Source organism: Lolium rigidum, chromosome 1, assembly GCF_022539505.1.
Source record: "Lolium rigidum isolate FL_2022 chromosome 1, APGP_CSIRO_Lrig_0.1, whole genome shotgun sequence".
In the NCBI taxonomy this organism is placed as follows: domain Eukaryota; kingdom Viridiplantae; phylum Streptophyta; class Magnoliopsida; order Poales; family Poaceae; genus Lolium; species Lolium rigidum.
Window position 1 is genome coordinate 315,881,989 of NC_061508.1, and position 23,279 is coordinate 315,905,267.

At 45.9% G+C, this 23,279-nt stretch overlaps 1 protein-coding gene across 2 annotated transcripts; it reads right to left on the reverse strand.

Annotated features, from left to right (window-relative positions):
- Positions 1–1,334: 1,334 nt before the first annotated feature.
- Positions 1,335–20,707, reverse strand: LOC124684213 (CYC02 protein-like). Of its 2 annotated transcripts, XR_006996947.1 has the most exons (3): positions 20,477–20,677; positions 20,002–20,384; positions 1,335–1,464 (listed from the first exon to the last, which is right to left on the reverse strand). XR_006996947.1 is itself a non-coding variant. In XM_047218580.1 (2 exons), exons 1-2 carry the CDS (start codon positions 20,571–20,573, stop codon positions 20,185–20,187), a joined length of 297 nt encoding a protein of 98 aa, XP_047074536.1. In that variant the 5' UTR covers positions 20,574–20,707; the 3' UTR covers positions 19,997–20,184. The 2 variants fall into 2 exon arrangements, 1 of the variants encoding a protein (XP_047074536.1); XM_047218580.1 differs by lacking the exon at positions 1,335–1,464 and having other exon boundaries at positions 19,997–20,384; positions 20,477–20,707.
- Between the last annotated feature and the right edge of the window lie 2,572 nt (positions 20,708–23,279).

The window sequence follows — 23,279 nt, forward strand, 5'->3', positions numbered from 1 at the left end:
GGAATATTCTCATGGGCGATTTAGAAAAAAAAAACGTGTGTGAAGTAGCGACCACCGTGGACCGATAATGTTTGTAGAGTAGTGAAAGGGGTCTGTCGAGATGCCATTGCGAAGCACAAATGGGGAGGAGAAAAGCAAGGTCACCTAAGAAGATAGGATTTGGGCTGGGATGTTTTAGGGTTATGATTTCATTGAAGACATTGTCATCTCTAGATTCCACTCAAGGCACTGTCTTTTGGAGGTAGAAATCAAACAACATCTATTCAATTGCTTCCACATAAGAATTCCAAATGCAAGGCCTCACTATGATGACCAACAGTTGATTTGCGGCAAAGATCGCACCATGGTCCAAGACCTTGTCCTAGCTAACCTTTCAAGATAGGGCGCAACTAATAACCTCGCAAAGCGTGGAATCCCCCAACCCGCTACTTAGCTTCTCTGACATTTAGCCTGCGACTACTGACCACATCTTCGTGACTTGGAACTTTGCAAACTTGTTTAGTGATTTGGTGCAGACGACCATGGGCAATCCTTCCGCCCGTGTGCATTTACTTCAAGCTATTCACTCCGAGATCAGATCCACAAACACCTTCTACTTCTTCCGTCTAATGATCTCCCAACACGAAAGTCTGCATGTCACCTCTCATTGTGGATGCTCTAGAAGGAGCGAGACACAAGATTTTTTAATCAAAAATGAAGTACACCTACATAGGTTTTCGATGGGATCATTTGATGAGGCTCACACTTGGCAGTCAGAAGGTATACAAACCATGTCATGACTGTTCCAACTTCCAACCTTCCAAAGTTTGTTCCTCTAAGTTGGGTGTTTAGTCTAGTAACCATCTCCATAATGGTGATTTCATCTCTCTCACCCTAACGTGCCCCGTGTGGCATGTTTTGTGTGTAGCAACTAACTAAAAATGATTCTCCCGGTAGATACACATATTATATCGTCAAAATATAAGGCATCACTTTGTAGATCAAACCTCTCTTGTCTCCATATTTTGCCGCCACACCGGCACCATGGAGCCGAGAGGAGGTATTCTCGTCTTTGTTAGGCCCACGTTATGTTGTATTGGTTTAGTTTTGGTATCCTAGGAGCGACCTTGGGACGTTGATTGTTTTGTTGTCTCGAATAGAAGCTAGATTTAATTGAAAGGAACAATTAAAGGCACTCGTGGTATCGGATGGTTCTTTTTTTTTCCTCAGATCGGAAGGAATTTAGCGCATCAAGTAGAATTAAGCGTGATAGAAAAAGATGTTGTGGCGTCCTTTATTCACATGCATAAGCCTATATAACACAATATGACAATACGTTACAAACCGCGCCGATCAATCTCAAAGACGTCAAACGGATATATTTGACAGACCAAAACTTGCAAGAGAGCGTTCTACAAGAACACTGTACATGGTAACATGGATATGCCCCCACTTTCTTTTTAGCACGTACAGTACTAGTACTACCTGTTAGGTCTATAAACGCATGAGTAGCACAAGATCGCAAAAACAGACACTAGAACACCTAATGATCATAACAGAGATAGTAGATGTGTTGCATTACTGGGCACTGACGATCCCATCGACGCCTGCGTGAGGCAGGCTTGGTGTGGCGGTGTTGATGACGAACTTGTGGTCGATGACGATCGGGAGATCCTCCTGATCCCCTCCGGGCGCCACCTGCACTGCCCTGGCACAGCACGGCGAGGTTCCAGTCTGGTCTTCCCGTTGCTTCGCGCCTCCCTAGATCGGTAGGGCTTTAGGAGTTGTGGGGAAAGCAGCAAGCTGATCGTAAAACTGGCCGTGATCGATAGCAGCCAGGCTCCCCCCCTTTTATATGGCGCAGGCGACAGGGGACCAAACCATCGAGTTGGTTTTGGTGCCCCCGATCAGGGCGCGTGAGATGCGAACGAGGTGGTCACGAACGTTGGTTCGTGGGCCTCCTCCTTAACGTTATTTGACTAGAACGTTTTTGTCAATGTTTATCTCTTAAACCTGACGTTATTTGACTAGAACGTTTTTGTCTCTTAAACCTGACAGGTCAACCAACATTCTCCCCCTTGATCGTTAGGTTTAACATCATTTGCCCATTCTCCATAGGAATAATAAACCAAAGTGAGGTGTTACAACAACCAATGAAATGCTATTGAACCTCAACACTTATGGCATACCCGCCTATCTTGAAATGGATAACATAATACTTATTGGGAGTGGTTCTTATTATGGTCCCTTTATTCCAGAATCATAAGGCTTCCAGTAATCCCATGCCGGCAACATGCTCACGAAAAATTCTGGGTGGTAAGCCTTTCGTTAGCGGATCCGCAAGCATACAAGTCGTACTTATATGCTTAACCTTAGTTGTTTGATCCTGGATCCTATGCATCACAACATGATACTTAATGTCAATGTGTTTGGCAGCATCACTTGACTTGTTGTTATTCGCATAGAAAACTGCGGGTTCATTATCGCAAGTACAATAGAAGTGGTTTTGAAATGCTGTCGACCACTTTAAGTCCGGGAATGAAATTCTTTAGCCATACAGCCTCGCCCGATGGCCTCATAACATGCTATAAACTCTGCTTGCATCGTAGATGAAGCAACTATAGTTTGTTTGGAGCTTTTCCACGATATAGCTCCTCCGGCAAGTGTGAATACATAACCCGACGTGGATTTCTTACTATCCACACAACCGGCATGATCGGAATCTGAATAACCAACAACTTGTAGGTTATCGGACCTTCCGTACGTAAGCATGTACCCTTTTGTCTCTTGCATATAACGCAAGACTTTCTTTGCGGCCTTCCAGTGGTCTAGTCCTGGATTTGATTGGAATCTGCCAAGCATCCCGGTTATAAAAGCCAAGTCAGGGCGTGTACAAACTTGTGCATACATGATGCTTCCGATAACTGAAGCATAAGGAACCGACTTCATCTGATCAGTTTCAATTTGGTTCCTCGGACATTGAAATGTCCCAAACTTATCGCCCTTGACTACTGGGGCAGGTGAGCCGAGCACTTATGCATATTGAATTTCTTTAGTACTCGCTCAAGGTATGCCTTTTGTGATAGTCCCAACACACCTTTAGACCTATCTCGATGAATCTCAATGCCGAGGACATATGAAGCTTCACCGAGATCTTTCATATCAAAATTGGAAGACAGAAAATTCTTGGTCTCGTGCAGCATATCCTTATCACTGCAGGCCAATAATATGTCATCCACATACGGACTAATATTGTGAACCTACTGCCTTTAAACTTAACATAAATGCGGTTGTCCTTAACATTTTCGAGTAAAACCAAAAGTTCTAATAATCTTATCGAACTTGAGGTACCACTGTCTTGAAGCTTGCTTCAAGCCATAGATGGATTTCTTCAGACGACATGCTAAATGTTCCTTTCCTTCCACAACAAAACCTTCCGGCTGAGTCATGTATACGTCTTCATCAAGGTCGCCATTTAGAAATGCCGTCTTAACGTCCATTTGATGCAATTCTAGGTCGAAATGAGCTACCGAGCCATGACGATCCTAAAAGAATCTTTAGATGACACAGGAGAGAAAGTCTCATTATAATCGATTCCTTCTCTCTCGTGTGAAACCTTTTGCCACAAGTCTAGCTTTGAACCTTTCGATGTTCCCTTTGGGGTCGTACTTAGTTTTGTAGATCCATTTGGAGCCTACTCTTTTGGCGTCATTAGGAACTTCTACTAGGTCCCAAACATCATTTGAGCTCATAGATTTCAACTCGTCTTCCATGGCGATTTGCCACTTAGACGAATTCAAACTCTTAATGGCCTCCTTGTATGAGGTTGGATCCTCCACCTTCCCTATATCATCTACATCCTCACTCATGTAGGTGATATAATCATCTCGAGATGGCTTTTCTTCTTTCTCGATGTGATCTTCTCACGGGCGATGGTGGTGGAGGGGCATTATTATTATGAGGATCTTCTTCATTATCCGACTGGTGATTTTCTTCACCTTCTGGATTTGCGTTATCATTAGTTTCAGGATCACCATCAGGTTGAGGACCAGAACTGTGAGGTTCGGTCTCAACATTAGAAGTGATTCTCCTCTGCATTGGTAGAACGACCTTTTGGATAATCGGGGATGGAGCACACACCCGCTTTTCCTCAAGATCAATCTTCCTTATTTCATTAACTTCATTATCCTCAAAAAATACCGCTTGCCGGGTCTCCACGTACTTAGTGGTATGACCGGGGCAATAGAAACGATATCCCTTTCCCCTGTGCGGGTATCCGACGAAGAAACAACTAACCGTTTTTGGGTCTAACTTCTTAAGTTGTGGATTGAAAATTCTAGCTTCAGTAGGACAGCCCCACACACGTAAATAGTTCAAGCTCGGTTTCTTTCCCGTCCACATCTCGTGAGGTGTGTTCGGTGCTGACTTAGTGGGAGCAAGATTTAAAATATGTGCAGCCGTCTTCAATGCCTCCATCCATAGGCTTACCGGCAAACTTGCATGACTGAGCATGCTACGCACCATATCCAAAAGCGTGCGATTGCGGCGCTCAACCACACCATTTTGTTGAGGTTCACCAGGCATTGAATAATGGGCAACAATCCCATTCTCAGCTAGGAACTTAGCAAAAGGTCCTGGAATTTGCCCATAAGGAGCGTGCCTACCGTAATACTCTCCCCCGCGATCAGATCGTACAACTTCAATTTTTGCATTCAGTTGGTTCTCAACTTCGGCTTTGAACACTTTAAATTTGTCCAAAGCTTCCGATCGATCACGTATAGGGTAAATGTACCCATAACGGGAAAAGTCGTCTCGTGAAGGTGATGAACGAATCAAAACCATCTATAGACTTAACATTAAGAGGTCCGCATATGTCAGTATGTATGAGTTCGAGGACACTCGTGGCTCTTACCGCTCCTTTCTTAATTGTTTTTGCATATTTACCTTTGATGCAATCAACACATTTGTCCGCATCGGAGAAGTCTAATGGGAGGAGTACATCATTTTTAATAAGTCTTTCCATTCTCCCCCTCGAAATGTGGCCTAAACGACAGTGCCACAATTTCGAAGAAGTGCTAGTTGAAAGGATCGTATGCCGCACCTAGAGGGGGGGGTGAATAGGTGCTAACCAATTTTTAGTTCTTTTTCAATTTAGGCTTGACGCAAAGGTAAATTCTCTAGATATGCAACTAAGCAAGGTATAGCAACACAATAGTAGATAGAGTGGGATAGAGGTAACCGAGAGTGAAGCACGCGATGACACGGAGATGATTCCCGTAGTTCCCTTCCTTTGCAAGAAGGTACGTCTACGTTTGGAGGAGTGTGGTTGCTACGCAAGCCAAACCAACAGCCACGAAGGCTTCACTCAGATCTCCTGTGAGCAATGCCACAAAGGCCTAGCCCACTTCCACTAAGGGATTTCCTCGAGGCGGAAACCGGGCCTTTACAAAGTTCTTGGGGCACACATCCACAACCAAATTGGAGGCTCCCAAATCTGTAACAACACAACAAATCAACAAGCATACATCAACAACAACAACTAGGGATCCAAAGAGGAACACTAGCAAGGGGGCCCTCAAGCATAAGAGGGGAAATGAAGAACGCTTCGGTGAGGATGTAGATCGGGGTCTTCTCCTTCGATTCTCCAAAGCACAAGTGATTTGGTTGGTTGAGGGAGGAGATCTGGCGATTTTGGTGTTCTTGGTGGCTCAGCAATGGAGGATGAAGTTCTTAGGGTTTGAGCAACCTTCCAAGGTAAGTGAAGGGGGTATTTATACCCCACCTACTTTACCGCCCGTTGGAGGAGAAACTCCGGCGAGTGCCGGCCTTGAGACGCCGGCGGTGCCGGCCACTTTTCGAAACAGCAGACCGACGAGATAGGCCGGCAGTGCCGGGCCAAAGATGCCGGCAGTGCCGGGGTGTGCACACCGGCGATCGTCGGCCCGGAGTTGCCGGCGGTGCCGGCCACGGCCGAGAGACGACTTCATCCTTCTTTTCTTTTCTTCCTTTTTGAGTGGGTCGAGATTTTCCGTGGTATCTTTTCCCTAACTGTAAACCACGTAACACACGGTTAAATTGTCACCGGTGTTGTTAACAAACACACAAAACTCAGAGATCATGAAATGTTCTTTCAATCTCCCCCTTTTTGGTGTTTGATGACAATACCGGGATTTTGCAAAGAATAGAGCAAGAATATCTATATGTTTGGCAGCGAGAGAGAAACTCCCCCTAGATGTGTGCATGCGAGAAATTTAGTGCAAGAATATATATATGCACACATTAGGTATAGAGCAACTTCAACTACCAAGATAGAAAGCACAATGCTCATAAGACATAAAGCATAAAATGTATGGGAAAAGATAGAAGATGACAAGTTAAGATCATACCTTTTCATATTGACATCCTTAACATTTCAAGACAATAGCCTCAATATCATGAACAAGAATCCCATAATCACATCAAGTATCAATTTGAGATAGATCCATAGACAATATGAGATATAAGATGATCATACCAATCCATGACAATACTCTCAACCATATAGAATACCGACAAACATAGCAATAGTTCACCACACATAGTTCACCACACATAGGACACATAAGACATAAGATAAGGTTCAACATAATATAGAAGATAAAAGGAGGACACAAGCTTTAACGGAATGATAAAAAGCAAATGCTTGTGCCCTCAAACCTCCCTAGCAAATCCCGTGCAAGTCCTACTAGACCTTCTTCTCCCCTTTGGCATCAACACACCAAAAAGGAGAAAAGAAGCGATGCTACAACGTCCCATGAGAGCTCACTCACTCTCCGTCTCTTCATCGTCCTCCGACTCTTCATCTTCTTCAGACTCGGCGGGCTCAACATCATCACTAGGAGGGGGCCGACGGCGAGAGGGACCGGGAAGACCAATCTGTTCAAACTCAGTCACATTGCCATGCTTGGAGAGCCATTCTTCTTCAGGAGTGATGACCTCCTCAGATCCACTTTCAACAGGAATATCCAACTTGCGCATGATGAGCTTTGTGTTCCTCCTGTCCATTTTACGCTCCCTATGAGCCTGATACTGACGCCTGTTGATGTCAGACTTGAGGCAGAACATCTTGGCCAACTTGGCCTCTATGCAAGCAAACCAGCCATTGTCAGCAGGAGGTGCCAACTCAAAATCAGAGTCTTCTTCTTCTTCAGCAGAATCCTCATCATTGGGAAGACGAGGAGGATTGTCGTGAGTCTTGACCTTGAGATCCTTAGCCTTGTGAGGTAGAAGGTTAACCTCATCAGTGAGCCTGCCATATCCAGCATTGTCCCAACGAGAGCATATGAAGAACATGAAGTAGGGAGCAAACACAGGGGCCTTGCGAGCCATTATGCAAGCCCAAAACTCATTCCACAGAAAATCCATCACATCAAGCTGCATACCGGTGTCACGGTGCTGGTGAGAAAGGAGCAACAAGTTCCCAAGGTATCCATAGATCTGATCAACGCAGCCAACCTTGGGATTAAGGACCTCTCGGTAAATGCGGAGAAGAATGTCATACACCGGGCGGAGGAATTTCTGAGAACCATATACCACTTCTCCTTCAAGATAAAGATCAGCAAGGAGAGCCTTCTCAACGGGCTTGGGAGTGTTGTGGGCTCTAAAGTATCCATCTTCATTGCCAGTGAGCACCGGATAACCAAGACAAGCTGCAAATTGGTCCCAAGTGCCATGCAACATGCGACCTTCGTCATCCAAGTCATAGTCTTGGCATCATCATTGTCAACATAAACCGTGGCAAAGAATTGCCCAATCACCTCCACACGAGTAAGGATGCTCGAAACTTCATCAGAGGAACAAGACCAAACTGCGCACAAATATCTCGAGCTTCAGCAAAGTAGTTGGCGTGTTTATCCATGTGAGCAAAGTTGATGTGATGCATAGGAGCAACTTTATAAGTGGCATTTGCATAGAGATCATCATAGGTCTTCTCTTGATACTTAGTCCGGAACGAGAGCAGAGCAATTGGTGCCCTTGGGAGAGGTGTAAGCGTTGGACTGACGCAACCGAGCATACTCATTATCTGGCCACTTCCCAATGGGCATGCCTCTCAATCTCCGGAGAAGGTTAGCACGAGGTTCAGCCGGAGCGGAGTTCCTCTCCCGACGAGATGACTTCTTCAGAGATGGAATTTCGGCGTCAAAGTCACTAGGTATAGCCCGTTTGCCCGAGCTAGAGCGATGAGAACCACCTGCACCTGTGAGAGCAAAGGATAGGAATAGCATATGATAAGATACACTAAAACAAGGCAATCTTGATAAGCAAGGCATGATGAATGATATGTTCAAGATACAACAAGAAAAAGGCTAAAGAAGATGCGGGCACAGCTTGGCCGGCGGTGCCGGGAGGTACGGGCGGCGATGCCGGCCCGGCCGGCGATCTGCGGTGAGTCGGGGCGGCAGTGCCGGCCCAACCGGCAGTGCCGGTGGTGAGGGGGCGGCAGTGCCGGTCGACAGGGAAAAACGCCAGATCTGCTCTAGACTCAAACATTGTTCCTCAAACTTTCACACAACCATGCACTAGGTTATCCACCTCTATGGCAAAACTTACGGCGAGAATCGTCCACCCATCTTTCTTCTAGAGAGGTCAACCCAATCTAGAGAGGGAGAGAGAGGAGGGAGACTAACCGGAGGAGGAAGCCATGGAGGGGAGGAGGGCCCTGCCCGGATCAACCGACCAGAGGAGGAAGGAGAGCCCGGGACGGCGGCTGGAGGAGCAGGGGCGACGGCGGCGGCGGCTGGGGTCGAGTGGGAGGAGAGGGCACGCGCTGGGGAAGAAAGGAGCAGTTGCCCTAACTCCCCCGCGGGCCCTCAACTTAACCCACGCCCGCAGCGGCAGTGCCGCCGAGCCGAGGCCGGCAGTGCCGGTGGGAAAGCGCCGGCAGTGCCGCCAACCCTGCCCTCAGCACAAAAGCCCTCAAAAAGACTGCGGAGTTTTAGAGAATGGAGATAGATATGGTTTATTTAGGAAAGGTGAGGCTTAGGATAGATACGCCAAACTGTGAGATGGTACATGATCACTCATTTTTGCAAATAAATCAAATGAAGGCCAAAAATGAGTGATTTCCCATAAACAAGGAGATGTCAAAAAGGTCCAATGAAAATCCAAACAACTCCAACTCTTCACGAAGAAGAGTGTGGTGGCCTAGGCCACCATATATGAGTGTTATGGTATGGCACCGCGAAGATATATCTAGGGCCCAAACCAATACTCATCATTTAAGCTCACATATCAACATATGATATAACGAGAATGAAATCATTAATGTTGGCATTATGGGGGGAGGGATAGCTCAATAATTTAAACCGCACTCCCCCTATTTCCATGCCCACATCTAAACCAAATAAAGTTTTGAGACGTAAGTGTGTTTGCAAGATGGTCAAGCTATACTCCTTGAATCAATGATATTTAGCTCATTCCTCAAATAAGAGAACCTTGCTTCATCAAGAGGCTTCGTGAATATATCGGCAAGTTGATCTTTGGTAGGAACATAGATAAGCTCAATATCACCCCGGGCAACATGATCCCTAATGAAATGATTCCGGATCTCAATATGCTTCGTTCTTGAATGTTGCACCGGATTATAGGCAATCTTGATGGCACTTTCATTGTCACATAATAGAGGCACTTTGTCACAAATGACACCGTATTCCTTTAAAGTTTGCCTCATCCATAACAATTGAGTGCATCCACTTGCGGCGGCAACATATTCGGCTTCGGCGGTGGAGAGAGATATACAATTTTGCTTCTTAGAAGACCAACACACCAAGGACCTACCAAGGAATTGGCAAGCCCCGGAAGTTGATTTCCTATCATCCTTATCACCCGCCCAATCCGCATCGGTATAACCATTGAGAATAAAACTTGAGCCTTTGGGGTACCAAATACCATATCTTGGGGTATCAACCAAATATCGAAAGATTCTTTTGAGAGCCATCATGTGGCTCTCTTTAGGAGAAGCTTGATACCTTGCACACACACCAACACTCAACACTATGTCCGGTCTAGATGCACAAAGGTAAAGCAAGGATCCAATCATGGAGCGATATACCTTTTGATCCACCTCTTTACCATTGGGATCTAGTGCAAGATGACATTTGGTAACCATAGGAGTGGCCACACCCTTCATCTCGGTCATCTTGAACCTCTTGAGCATGTCTTGGAGATATTTTGCTTGGTTGATGAAGGTTCCTTCCCTCAATTGCTTGATCTCAAAACCAAGGAAGAACTTCATCTCTCCCATCATAGACATCTCAAACCTATCGGTCATAAGCTTTGAAAATTCATCATTGAAAGCTTTGTTAGTAGATCCAAATATAATATCATCAACATATAATTGGCAAACGAAAAGCTCCCCATTGACCCTCTTAGTAAAAAGAGTGGGGTCGATTAGCCCAACATCAAACCCACGGTCTACCAACAATTCCTTAAGGTGCTCGTACCAAGCTCTAGGAGCTTGTTTGAGACCATAAAGTGCTTTATCAAGCTTGTAGACATGGTTAGGAAAGTTGAGATCCTCGAACCCCAGGGGTTGCTTAACATAAACCTCTTCATGCAAAGGACCATTAAGAAAAGCACTTTTCACATCCATTTGTTGTAACTTAAAGTTATGATGCGAAGCATAAGCAAGAAGGATACGGATGGACTCAAGGCGAGCCACGGGAGCATAGGTTTCTCCAAAGTCAATACCCTCAACTTGAGAGAACCCTTGAGCCACCAATCTTGCCTTGTTCCTCACAACATTTCCAAACTCATCTTGCTTGTTCTTGAAAATCCATTTAGTGCCTATAACGTTGCGGCACTCCTTAGGCTTCTTTACTAAAGTCCACACTTTGTTGCGCTTGAAGTTGTTGAGTTCTTCATGCATAGCTTCCAACCAATCCGAATCTTCAAGGGCTTCAAATACTTTCTTGGGTTCCACTAAGGAGATATAAGCATGATGATGGCTAAAGTTCGCCAATTGCCTTCTTGTGGAAACCTTTGCCCTAACATCACCAAGAACCTTGTCATGAGTGTGTCCACGTAGCTCGAGGTTCCTATCTCTTCTTGCTAGACGACGGGCCTCGATCTCCTCCTTGGTCTTTCTAGGCCTTGGAGGTGTCACTTGATCAACTTGATCATTTGGGTCCCCGTCTTGACCTTGAACTTGAGCTTCCTCAATTGCTTGGGGTTGCTCAATCTCATGTGCTTGATCTTGAACAATGTTCGGAGAAGGGCAAGAGTTGATTGGTTCCTCATTGGAGGCATTGTGAGTGATAGGTTGATCTTGACCTTGATCTTGTCCTTGATCTTGCACATAAGAGGGAGAGTCTTGTTCTTGTTCTTGGGTTGGTGCATCATTTGCTTCACTAGGTAAGGTTTGTTGATGTTGAGAAGATGAGGGCTCCACCGTGGTAGAGCATAGTTCTTCCCGAGACGCCACACCGTGTCCCTCAATGGGGCGGAAAAATCCCACACCCATTCTTACTATGGCATCTTGAGGTATTTCATCACTTGCACAAACATCAACTTGCCCCACTTGGGAGCCATCATTTTCTTCGAACTTCACACTACAAGATTCAATGATAATCCCGGAGGATACATCAAAGATTCTATAAGTGTGAGATTCGGCACCGTAACCAACAAATATACCCTCCAAAGCTTTAGGAGCGAATTTAGATAAACGAACTCCTTTGATTTTGTAGAAACACTTACACCCGAACACCTTGAAGTATGAGATATTAGGCTTGTTCCCGGTGAGTATTTCATATGGAGTCTTGTTCAAGCCCTTGCGGAGATAGAGCCGGTTGGAGGAGTGACAAGCGGTGGAGATGGCTTCGGCCCAAAAGTTATAGCGGGATTTATACTCCGCCATCATAGACCTTGCCATATCCATAAGAGTCCGGTTCTTCCTCTCCGCAACACCATTTTGTTGAGGGGTGTAAGCAGCGGAATATTGATGACGAATCCCCTCATCACTAAGAAAATCATTGAGTGTGTAGTTCTTGAACTCGGAGCCGTTGTCACTTCTTATTGCCATAATGAGGAGGTTGTGTTGGCGTTGCACCTCGGTAGCAAAGTCAATGAATATTTGTTGAGTCTCATCTTTCGTCTTGAGAAAGTAGACCCAAGTGTATCTTGAGTAGTCATCGACAATCACCAAGCAATGTTTCTTCGCACCAAGACTTGCATGAGTAACGGGACCAAAGAGATCCACATGAAGGAGCTCCAAGATCCTCTTGGAAGAGATAATGGTCTTGCTTGGATGCGGAGAGTCATGCATTTTGCCTTCAACACAAGCCCTACAAACACGATCTTTGGCAAAAGACACATTTTCCATTAGTCCCACAATATGGTTCCCCTTGTGAAGACTTTGCAAAGTTCTCATGTTGACATGGGCTAGGCAGCGATGCCACAACCAACCCACGTCCGCCTTTCCGAATAGGCACATCGCACTTGACGTGGTGGTCCCCGAAAAGTCCACCACATACAAGTTGTGTTCGCGATACCCAACGAATGCGACTTTTAGAGTCTTGCTCCACAAGAGGACCACAATATCATTATCAATAAAGACGGCGAAACCCATCTTGCCAAGGGCGGAAACGGAAAGCAAATTGTAACCAAGGGTTTTGACAAGCATGACATCCACAAGAGTAATGTTGTGTGCAACCACAACCTTGCCAAAACCCAATACCTCGGATGTAGAATTATCGCCAAAGGAGACGGTGATATCATTAATGTTAGGCCTCAACTCCTTGACGAGGTTCTTGCCGCCGGTCATATGACTTGTACATCCACTATCAAGTACCCATTTTGAACCTCCGGCGGCATAGTCCTACATGAGATCAATTCTTGGATTTAGGTACCCATTTTGCAATGGGTCCTCTTTTGTTAGCAACAAGGGTCTTTGGGACCCAAATAGACCAAGCAATATAACCATCATATGGGCCAACATATTTAGCATAAACATCACCATAATAATCTTTAAATAAAACATAGTGAGGGTTAGCAATTCCCGCATCATCATCATTCATGGTGTTGCCCTTGGAGGCTTCACCATTAGTGACTTCTTTCTTCTTTTCTTGTGCGGGCTTGGCCATTTGCTTGTTTGCCTTCTTTGGCTTGGCTTTAAAACCAAGGCCCTCCTTCCCATTGTTTGATCTTTTCTTACTCAAAAGATCATCCAAAGAAAGTTTACTTTGGGGAGAGGAGGCCTTAGCAAGTTCATCCTTCAACCTAGCATTTTCCTCAACAATGTTTGCATGATCACATAGAGGAGTAGAGGAACTAGGCACATCATATGAAGCAAGCCTAATTTGAAGTTGCTCAAACGACTTGGATAGGAGAGTGTATTCACTCTTCAAAGCTTTGTGAGCTTTGTCTAGTTCATCTAGATCCTTCACAAGTTTCTCATGATCAACCCCAAATTGGGCCTTTTCCTTTGTAAACACTTTATTCTTAGCCCTAGCAAGATCTCTAGCTTTAGTGAGCTTGTTAATTTTATCTTGAGGCTCTTCAATATTTTCTAACCTCTCTTCAAGAGAAGCTATGGTTTCTTGACATTCCTCAAGAGCATTTTTAAGAGCATGGATTTCGAGAGAGTCTTCTCTCTCTATTTGACCCTTTTTCTCAAGCATAGCACTTTGTTGAGCTAAACGAATCATGAGGTTTGAAACATGCTTTTTAGTGTTACCTTGTAGGTTGAGAATGAAATCATCAAAATCTAGCATTTCTTGTTTCACTTTTAGACTAGCATCATCAACCCCTAGTTCACTAGGTATGTTAGGAATAGAGGGGTTAGGAGATGATACCTCGGAGGATTTAGCCATGAGGCAACTTTCTTCCTCCACAAGGATGACCTCATTGGGGGATTCACTTGGAGATGAAGAGTTAGTGGAGAGGGAGGCAAGAGCAACCAATCCATTGGTGGAGGCATCTTCTTCATCATCAACATCATCATCTCCGGAGGTATACTCTTCTTGAGTTGATAGCACGATAGATGTGTCCAAGGAGGACCTTGCCATGAAGCAATGTGCATTCTTGATAGGAGGGTTCTCATTGGGAGATTCAAAGAGAGATGAAGAGGGTATGTTGGTGGTGACAATGGCGGCCAATTCCTTTGAGCTTTCTTCATCTTCATCACCACTAGAACTTTCAACTTCATCGGAAGAATATTCTTCCCTTGTTACTAGCACAACTCTTGAGGGCCTCTTGCCCTTCTTGGTCTTGTTGTTGTAGAAATTCTTGTTGGGGGCTTTTGAATACTTGCCCTTGGTATCCTTGCTCTTGTCCTTGGGAATGAGCCTTCCATTATGAAGCTCTCTATTTTCATAGGGGCATTCGGCAATGAAGTGGCGCTTGTCATCACAATTGTAGCAAGATCTTGTCTTTGGACCAAAGCTAGTGAAACCACTTTTGTTGTTCCTCTTGATGTTGTCTTCCTTGGCCTTGGAGGGATCAACCCAAAAGGATTTTGCATGGAAGGCCATGTGATCATGGTAGTGGCATTGCAAATCTTCCGGATAGGACATGCTCCAAGATGCCCTATAAGATTCTTGAGGAGTCACTTCATCGACGGAGTTGACCACCAAGGCAAGGTTGGAACCTTTTGCCATCCCAAGAGCACGATTGCAAGAATCATGAGAGGCTTCCTCAAGCACCTTGAGAGCTTGCATCTCGTGCACGACTTGTTGAGAGGAGAGAGAGGAATAGCATTCCCTCCCCACAAGAGTCTTGACATCGATGGGTACAAATGGCATCATGCATTCAATGTACTTCTCCTTGATCCAAGAGTCATTTATGTGGGTGGCACCAATAAGCCGGAAGGCATTGGCAACGGTGAGAAGTCTTCCATACATATCTTCATGATCTTCATCCGGTAGCCTCAAGAACCCTTCGGCTTTATTCTTGAGAGCATTATACTTGTTCCTCCTTGTGCTCTCACTTCCAATGCAACTCGCGGTCAAACCATCCCAAGCTTCCTTGGCGGTGGTGTAGTTCCGAACACGATGCAATTCCTTTGTCCCCACACTTGATTGAATCATGTGCAAGGCGGTGTTGTTGAGTTGACTATCAATGGCTTCTCTTCTAGTCAAATTGTCGGGGTTGTATGGCTTGAAGCCCACCTTGATGATTCTCCATAATTCATTGGAGGCACTACAAGCATGAGAGCGGAACTCAAATTGCCAAGTATCGAAATCCTCAATAGAAAACTTAGGTGGGTCGCCCCTAATGTTCAAATGAGGCATGGGAACCGGTATATCGGGTGATTGGAAAGGTGGAGGTACTCGATTGTAGCTCTCACTTTCACTAGTTCCCTTGGGAGATGCACTTGTAGCTTTGATAGTGTTTAAGTTGTCACCTTCCACGGGTTTGGTAGATGAGGGTAAGTCCGAAGCCTCTCCATCATCTAACGCACCCGTGTCTTTACCTCTACACTAGGTGCCTTGGGTAGGGCCGGAGCCAATAGCTCGGCAATCATCTTTTTCATGCTTTCCATTTGGGCTTCCATGGAGGACTTCAATGAATTGAAGTCTTCCACGGAGACCGCTCAGGCGGCCCCTACCGAGGGCACCTCGTCCGGCATACTCTTAGGCGGTTAAGCCCGAAATAAGAGCCGAGGCTCGATACCAATTGAAAGGATCGTATGCCGCACCTAGAGGGGGGTGAATAGGTGCTAACCAATTTTTAGTTCTTTTTCAATTTAGGCTTGACGCAAAGGTAAATTCTCTAGATATGCAACTAAGCAAGGTATAGCAACACAATAGTAGATAGAGTGGGATAGAGGTAACCGAGAGTGAAGCACGCGATAACACGGAGATGATTCCCGTAGTTCCCTTCCTTTGCAAGAAGGTACGTCTACGTTTGGAGGAGTGTGGTTGCTACGCAAGCCAAACCAACAGCCACGAAGGCTTCACTCAGATCTCCTGTGAGCAACGCCACAAAGGCCTAGCCCACTTCCACTAAGGGATTTCCTCGAGGCGGAAACCGGGCCTTTACAAAGTTCTTGGGGCACACATCCACAACCAAATTGGAGGCTCCCAAATCTGTAACAACACAACAAATCAACAAGCATACATCAACAACAACAACTAGGGATCCAAAGAGGAACACTAGCAAGGGGGCCCTCAAGCATAAGAGGGGAAATGAAGAACGCTTCGGTGAGGATGTAGATCGGGGTCTTCTCCTTCGATTCTCCAAAGCACAAGTGATTTGGTTGGTTGAGGAGGAGATCCGGCGATTTTGGTGTTCTTGGTGGCTCAGCAATGGAGGATGAAGTTCTTAGGGTTTGAGCAACCTTCCAAGGTAAGTGAAGGGGGGTATTTATACCCCACCTACTTTTCTGCCCGTTGGAGGAGAAACTCCGGCAGTGCCGGCCTTGAGACGCCGGCAGTGCCGGCCACTTTTCAGAAACAGCAGACCGACAGATAGGCCGACAGTGCCGGGCCAAAGATGCCGGCAGTGCCGGGGTGTGCACACCGGCAGTGCCGGCCCGGAGTTGCCGGCGGCAGCCGCCACGGCCAGAGACAGCTTCATCCTTCTTTTCTTTTCTTCCTTTTTGAGTGGGTCGAGATTTTCCGTGGTATCATTTCCCTAACTGTAAACCACTTAGCACACGGTTAAATTGTCACCGGTGTTGTTAACAAACACACAAAACTCAGAGATCATGAAATGTTCTTTCACTAGTACCCTTCCATTTCTTCTCAACATTTGAAACAATACTCACATGCAAAACATAATCATTCATAGATAACATATATAGTTTGCCTCGTCTGACACCGAGGCCAACATCTTTATTACAATAATTTAAAACAAATTGTTTGTTACCAAACTTGCACTCAAACATGTTATCATCGAGACAAGAAACTGAAATCAAATTCCTACTTAAAGTAGGTACATAAAGAACATTATTTAAATGAAGGTGAAAGCCGGTGTGGAGCTCCAAGGTGAGTGACCCAACAGCTTCAACATCAACTTCAACTTCATTTGCAACTTTAAGTCGTCTTGCCCCGCTTGTTACGGTTTGGATCATATTTAATCCCTGCATAGAATTAGCAACGTGAGCAGTTGCACCTGAATCAATCCACCATGATGTACAAGAGAAATCAGTATATAACATTTCATCAACAAAAGTGATTTCATCTCGTACCTTTCTTCATCATCCACTTGAGGTATTCATGACGAGTCCTTTACGTAATGGCCTTCCTTCTTACAAAAGAAACACACATTATCAGTGGGCTCGAAGACCGTCCATTATCCTTTTCCTTTTCCTTTCCTTTAAACTTTGGCATTTCCTTCTTGAAGGTTTTCTTTGGCGACTTTGAAGGGCCCGACCCGTCATGCTTTCTCTTTGAGGATGCAACATGAAAAGCCTGATCCTTGTTCTCGCCTCATCATTCTTTCTTCTTCCCGGACAATACGAGGGGATATCTCGGCAAGTGTCCACTTCTCCTTCATGGAATTGTAGTTGATCTTGAACTGATCGAACTCTTCAGGGAGGGACTCCAAGATCATGATGATAAGGAGGTTGTCACTGAGCTCACACTTTAGGTGCTTCAGTTTATTTGAAGCATTTATCATTCTCAGTATATGTCCCCTAACATCACCATCATTTTTATACTTGCCAAGTAGCTTGTGAAAAAGCTCATGAGCATAAACCTTTTCAGAGCCTTTGAATTGCTCCTCCAAGGCTTCCATAAATTCCTTAGCAAGTATCTTTCTTGGGGAGAGCCCCAATAATCTCAGGTGAAATGGAAGAATTCATCACGAGCATTGCAACGTGATTGGATTTGTCCCACTTCTCCATCTTGGAGTCATAAGTTTTCTTTAGTTCATCATACCCCGTGGCACCAGCAACTGGCGCCACGGGCTTATCCTCCCTTAAGGCATAATCAAACTCGTTGAAAGCCAAGCATAGCTCAATGGAGTTCTTCCAACGAGGAAAGTTGCTGCCGGTCAACTGCTCGACAGCATCATAACGCATCGCAGCGGAAGCTGAAATTTGACATGGACATTCATTAGTAAAATTGCATGCATATAAAATAATCATGCCATAAATTTCTTATTCTATGTCAAACACCGTTGGGCAGAAATGACATGAATTAGAACAACATTAGGGAGTTGACTTGCAGAAATAATACAACGTTGGTCAGAATTATTTTTGCAGTCATGACATTCTCAAAATAAACATCAACTTTAAATCATTTAAGGAACAACATATGTGATGCTTAAATGATAATTCAACATTAAAAACATACTAAATACTCTCAACAAAAAATCTCGTTGGTTCATTTCTGTACAGAGCAAATAGCATGTTTGCTGATCATATTATTTTAGACAATTTAATTTCTGTCCAAAACAGTGCAAAAACATTAAAAACATAAACTTAATAATCATTTATATGCACTGAAAAAACAGAAACAGTGACAGAAAAACGTTCAGCAGCCCAAACTCCATGGGCTGTCGACAGCCTGGGCCGAAGCCCACTCTCAGATGCAGCCCAAAAAGGACCCCCGGCCTGGCTGCTGCTCCGCCTCGATCTCGGCCGTCCGATCCACTGGACGGTCCAGATCATTCAAGGCCGGATCAAAAGGGGCAGCCGGAGCCCTAACCCTAAAAATCCTCCTTTCTCCCCGATATTTCCGCGTCTGAGGCAGAGGGCCGACGCCGGCGGCGGCGCCCTCCTCCCCTTGCTCCATGCCGGCGCGGTGGCGGTGCTCGCCGGAGAAGCGTGCGCTGGACCAAGTCCCGCGCGCTCCTCCGTCGAGCATGGCTGCCGGCGCCGTCTTCCATGCGGGGCGCGTGGAGGAAACCCTCCCGTCAAGGCAAGCGGCCACGAGCCGACGACGGCGACGGCTGGCACGGCGGCCAGCGCGCGCGTCCGATTCTCGTCCTTCCGCGCGTCCGTTCCTCGTCCATCCGCGCGGTAGGCGGCGGGGTGGAGGGATCCCGTCGGCGAGCCGGCGGGCGTTCGAAGGTGCTGACCAGCAGCATCCGTTCGGTGACGGCGGCGTCGGGTGGCACGACGGCCAGCGACGCAGGGGACCATTCCGCGCCTTACGGCGCGTCCGTCCGCGCGCTGCTCCGTCGGGAGGCAACGGCGGCGCGGGATCACTGCCCTCGCCGGAGCAGCGACTGCTCCGACGGCCCCCGGAGGGATAGGCGGCGACCCGGCGGCGTCAGGTGAGGTTGTCATCCTCAGACTCGTGCCAAATTGCATATTTAGGGTTCATAATTGCTTGCAGATGGTTCTAATTCGATACAAAATAAACCGATCTGAGAGCTAGACATTCATAACAGGGGCTAATCCAAGACTAAACATTAACATAATTGCCTAAAACATGATCTTAATACAAAATTGTGATCTCAGATCACCACTAGGGTTCTAGTGCTAGCAGTACTAGGCGTCTGATACCATTGTTAGGTCTATAAACGCATGAGTAGCACAAGATCGCAAAAACAGACACTAGAACACCTAATGATCATAACAGAGATAGTAGATGTGTTGCATTACTGGGCACTGACGATCCCATCGACGCCTGCGTGAGGCGAGGCTTGGTGTGGCGGTGTTGATGACGAACTTGTGGTCGATGACGATCGGGAGATCCTCCCGATCCCTCCGGCGCCACCCGCATCGCCTCGGCACAGGCACGGCGAGGTTCCGGTCCGGTCTTCCCGTCGTTCCGCGCCTCCCTAGATCGGTAGGGCTTTAGGAGTTGTGGGGAAAGCAGCGAGCTGATCGTAAAACTGGCCGTGATCGATAGCAGCCAGGCTCCCCCCCTTTTATATGGCGCAGACGACAGGGGACCAAACCATCGAGTTGGTTTTGGTGCCCCGATCGAGGGCGCGTGAGATGCGAACGAGGTGGTCACGAACGTTGGTTCGTGGGCCTCCTCCTTAACATTATTTGACTAGAACGTTTTTGTCAATGTTTATCTCTTAAACCTGACGTTATTTGACTAGAACGTTTTTGTCTCTTAAACCTGACAGGTCAACCAACACTACCACCCCCGTTTCATATTATAAGCCTTTTAGCAATCTATTTTAATCTGCTAAAACGGTTTATATGGAACAGAGCGATACTATTATTAATCAAGCTAAACCATAATTAACCCCGAGTAGTGCTTACAACACGTCCGTATGAAGGGCAACATCACTGCCTGCTGCATCACAACGTCTGGTGCTCGATCAGTTGTGGACCTCCACCGCCGGCCGGTACATGGGCTCCGGGATCTCGTCGGCGTTAGCGCAGCAGCGGATGCAGCGACCGTCCCTTGTCCTGCAGCAGCCCTTCCGGCATCCGCTGCCGTGAGCGTCGGCGCCGCTGACGCCGCCATGGTGATAGAAGCCCCGTGGCACGCCGGCTTCGGCCTCCTCCTCCTTGGCCTCTGCATCAACATAAAGCCAGAAGCGTGCATGTATGTAAGCAGCAGCTAGCAGGAGTCATTAGAAATTAATTAAGCAGTACGCGCGCGCTCACGAGTTCGGCCAGCTGCGCCGCCGGCGACGAGGAAAGCGGCCGCGAGCAGGAGAGTAAGTACGACGAGGAGGAGACCCTTCGTGTTCGTGGACGCCATGACTGCTCCTCTCGACCGTTGCTGTCTAAGGTTGAAGCTAGCTACAAGTAGAAGCGGCTCGTGTGAATTTATAGACAGACAAATGGATCATTGGATTAGGTTTAGCTCAGAGGAGCACTGAGCAGGTTGAGAGGCTGCGGGCTGGCTCTGATCCACGGGATGCCGATGGCGAATTCCACGTGCTTGTATGTACGTGGACGCAGGCCCCAGGGGTACGTGAGTCCTGACTGAGTCGTGACTGGGACGTGAGTCGTCGACTGGGAAATGCATGGACGAGATGCAGTAACGGTCTTTATCCCTGCTCGCAAGTTGCAAAGCTCCAGCACTATTATCTGCTGGTGTATGTACAAATATCTAGCGAGCGCAATATCTTGAATATCAGCACGAGAAAAGCAACCCGTGCATGTATAAACCGATCAAGACATGGCATTTTTAATCCAGATTCAATCCACACCAAGAGAAAAAAAAAAGAGAGCTATGTCAGTGCCAACGGCTCAATTTACACCAATTTGAATCTATTTTTCTCGATACAAGAAGGATACTCTCCGCGCTGCAGCGGGGATTGTCTTCGGAACTTTGTTATGTAAACTCAAGTGTATAGAACACATTTTTTTTTAGAAATGAAGTGTATAGAACACATGAAGCTAGCGGACATGAATATGCAAGATTCGATTGGAGTCCCAAATTCAATCGACGTGAAATAGTTATGTATTTAACAGAAAATGGACAATTGGGTGGTCGAAAGACTGAATGATGTCATAGCTTGCATTAATAGATAGAATAATAGATGACACTTTTTTTTTTAGGGAATAATAGATGACACTTAGCTTCCATATATAGTGGTTGTTCACAACAAATGGCGTTGCCTAGTACATACTACACAATGGCATCTGTTGTGGCAACCCAAATTTTCGGGACTCCCTTGAGTTTGCCCAAGTTATGTGTTTTGGTTGACCGGTGAGGTTTGGTCCAAAGAGATGCTGCTTGTTTGTGGAGCTCTACGTTATGCCTGGGAGTCAAAAGTGTTTGTCTCTAGCGCCTTTCCTGAAATATGCTCCCTAAATTTTATTTGTGGTTTACAACCATACAAATACAATTACATACTTCATGCCTCTATAAATCTAATGCAGCGATTAAATCGTGACTAGGATAACAATATCACCAAATACATATTGTAGGCATATTTCCTTCTCAAATGTGACTCCATGCAAGGATAAGAAGGGATGAACAGGACGCGGCGGCTGCCTAGTGGCTCTACTTGCTACTACTGTGTCTTGCTCTTTGTATCGTTTCGTCTAGGACCAGATTTGTTATGTGCTATGATGCTGAACTTTCAGTTCTAGAGGGTGTGTGTGTGGTGTGACTCAAGGTTGGAAAAACCGGTAGGCGTAAGCGAGGCGATTTCCATTCGCCTAGTGCCTAGGCGATGCTTAAGCGGCCTAGGCGCAGCCTAGGCGGACATAGTTTATGCCATCAAGTGTGTATATGGATTATTATATGCGAACAAAAATTAATTTAGAGGATGTAAATGTGCAAATTTCTAATAACTACCTTGAAAATAATGCCCATCTAACTCGATCGTGAAGTATTGCATGATTTCTTATTGCGGAAGACAATTTCTTGGTTACACTGCCTAGACTTCCGCTTATGCCCTAGGCGAGGCGTTTGTCCATCGCCTAGTGCCTAAGCGTGCTTAAGCGGTGCCTAAGCGTCGTCTTGTCCAACAGAGGGTGTGAGGCATCAGACTGTTTCGTTATCATTTTATCTGCCTTGAGGGCTTTATATATAAAGCCGAGCCATGAGGCCTTCTGTTTTTTTTTTTAAATCTTTTGATCATCTTCATCTCAACCTCAATGCATTGGCTTTGATCTTGTGTTTGTGTATAATATCAGCCCAATATAGCTCCATTTGCATTTTACCTTATTGTCTTCTTCAATTGCCTTCTTTTGTTCCTTTACCTTCGTCATTGGTTCCACCATCACTCTTTTTTTTTTCCTCGTGTAGCTTCTCTTCGGCCTTCCACATTTCCTCCTTAGCTCTCTTCTTCTCACCGATTCTCAATTTCAGATCTTCGAGTATGAGCAATTTTCCTTCTATACAATGGTGAAGCCCGACTTTCAAACCTCTAATACCGCATCCACACATAAAATTCTACGATTTTTGCAAATAAAATTCAATCTTCACATGAGCAAACCCTAGAAATGCATCTCGTTAGAGTCAGAGGTGTTCTCGACGACATTGAGGGGGTCGCTGTCCTTGTTCGTGGACCACGAGGCCATGGAGCCAAAGCCGAGCTTAATGAAACGACGTGTGATGGCAGGACAAACTCTGCATGCCTCTTTGGTGGTTGGAGCATTGGATGGAAACTCGGGAATGAAGGAGTGGTCGGGACACTACGAGTAGGGTAGTGATCAGGACGCGTAGCCTCAAGAAAAGCTGGCCAAACTCTGCATGCCTCTTTGGTGGTTGGAGCTTCCACGTGGCTAGATAATGAGGGAGTTGATATTTAAAGTGCCATTATATAAGGATGGGTGTTTTTAGTCCCTTCCCAAAGAAATTAGGGCTCCTTTGATTTAAAGGATAGGAAAAGCATAGGAATAGGAAAGGTATAGGATTAGAATGGCATGTCTACTAGAAACCTATAGGAAGATGAAGTTTGTTTGATTGTAGCAAAGGAATTTTTCCATGAGGTATGAGCTAATGTTT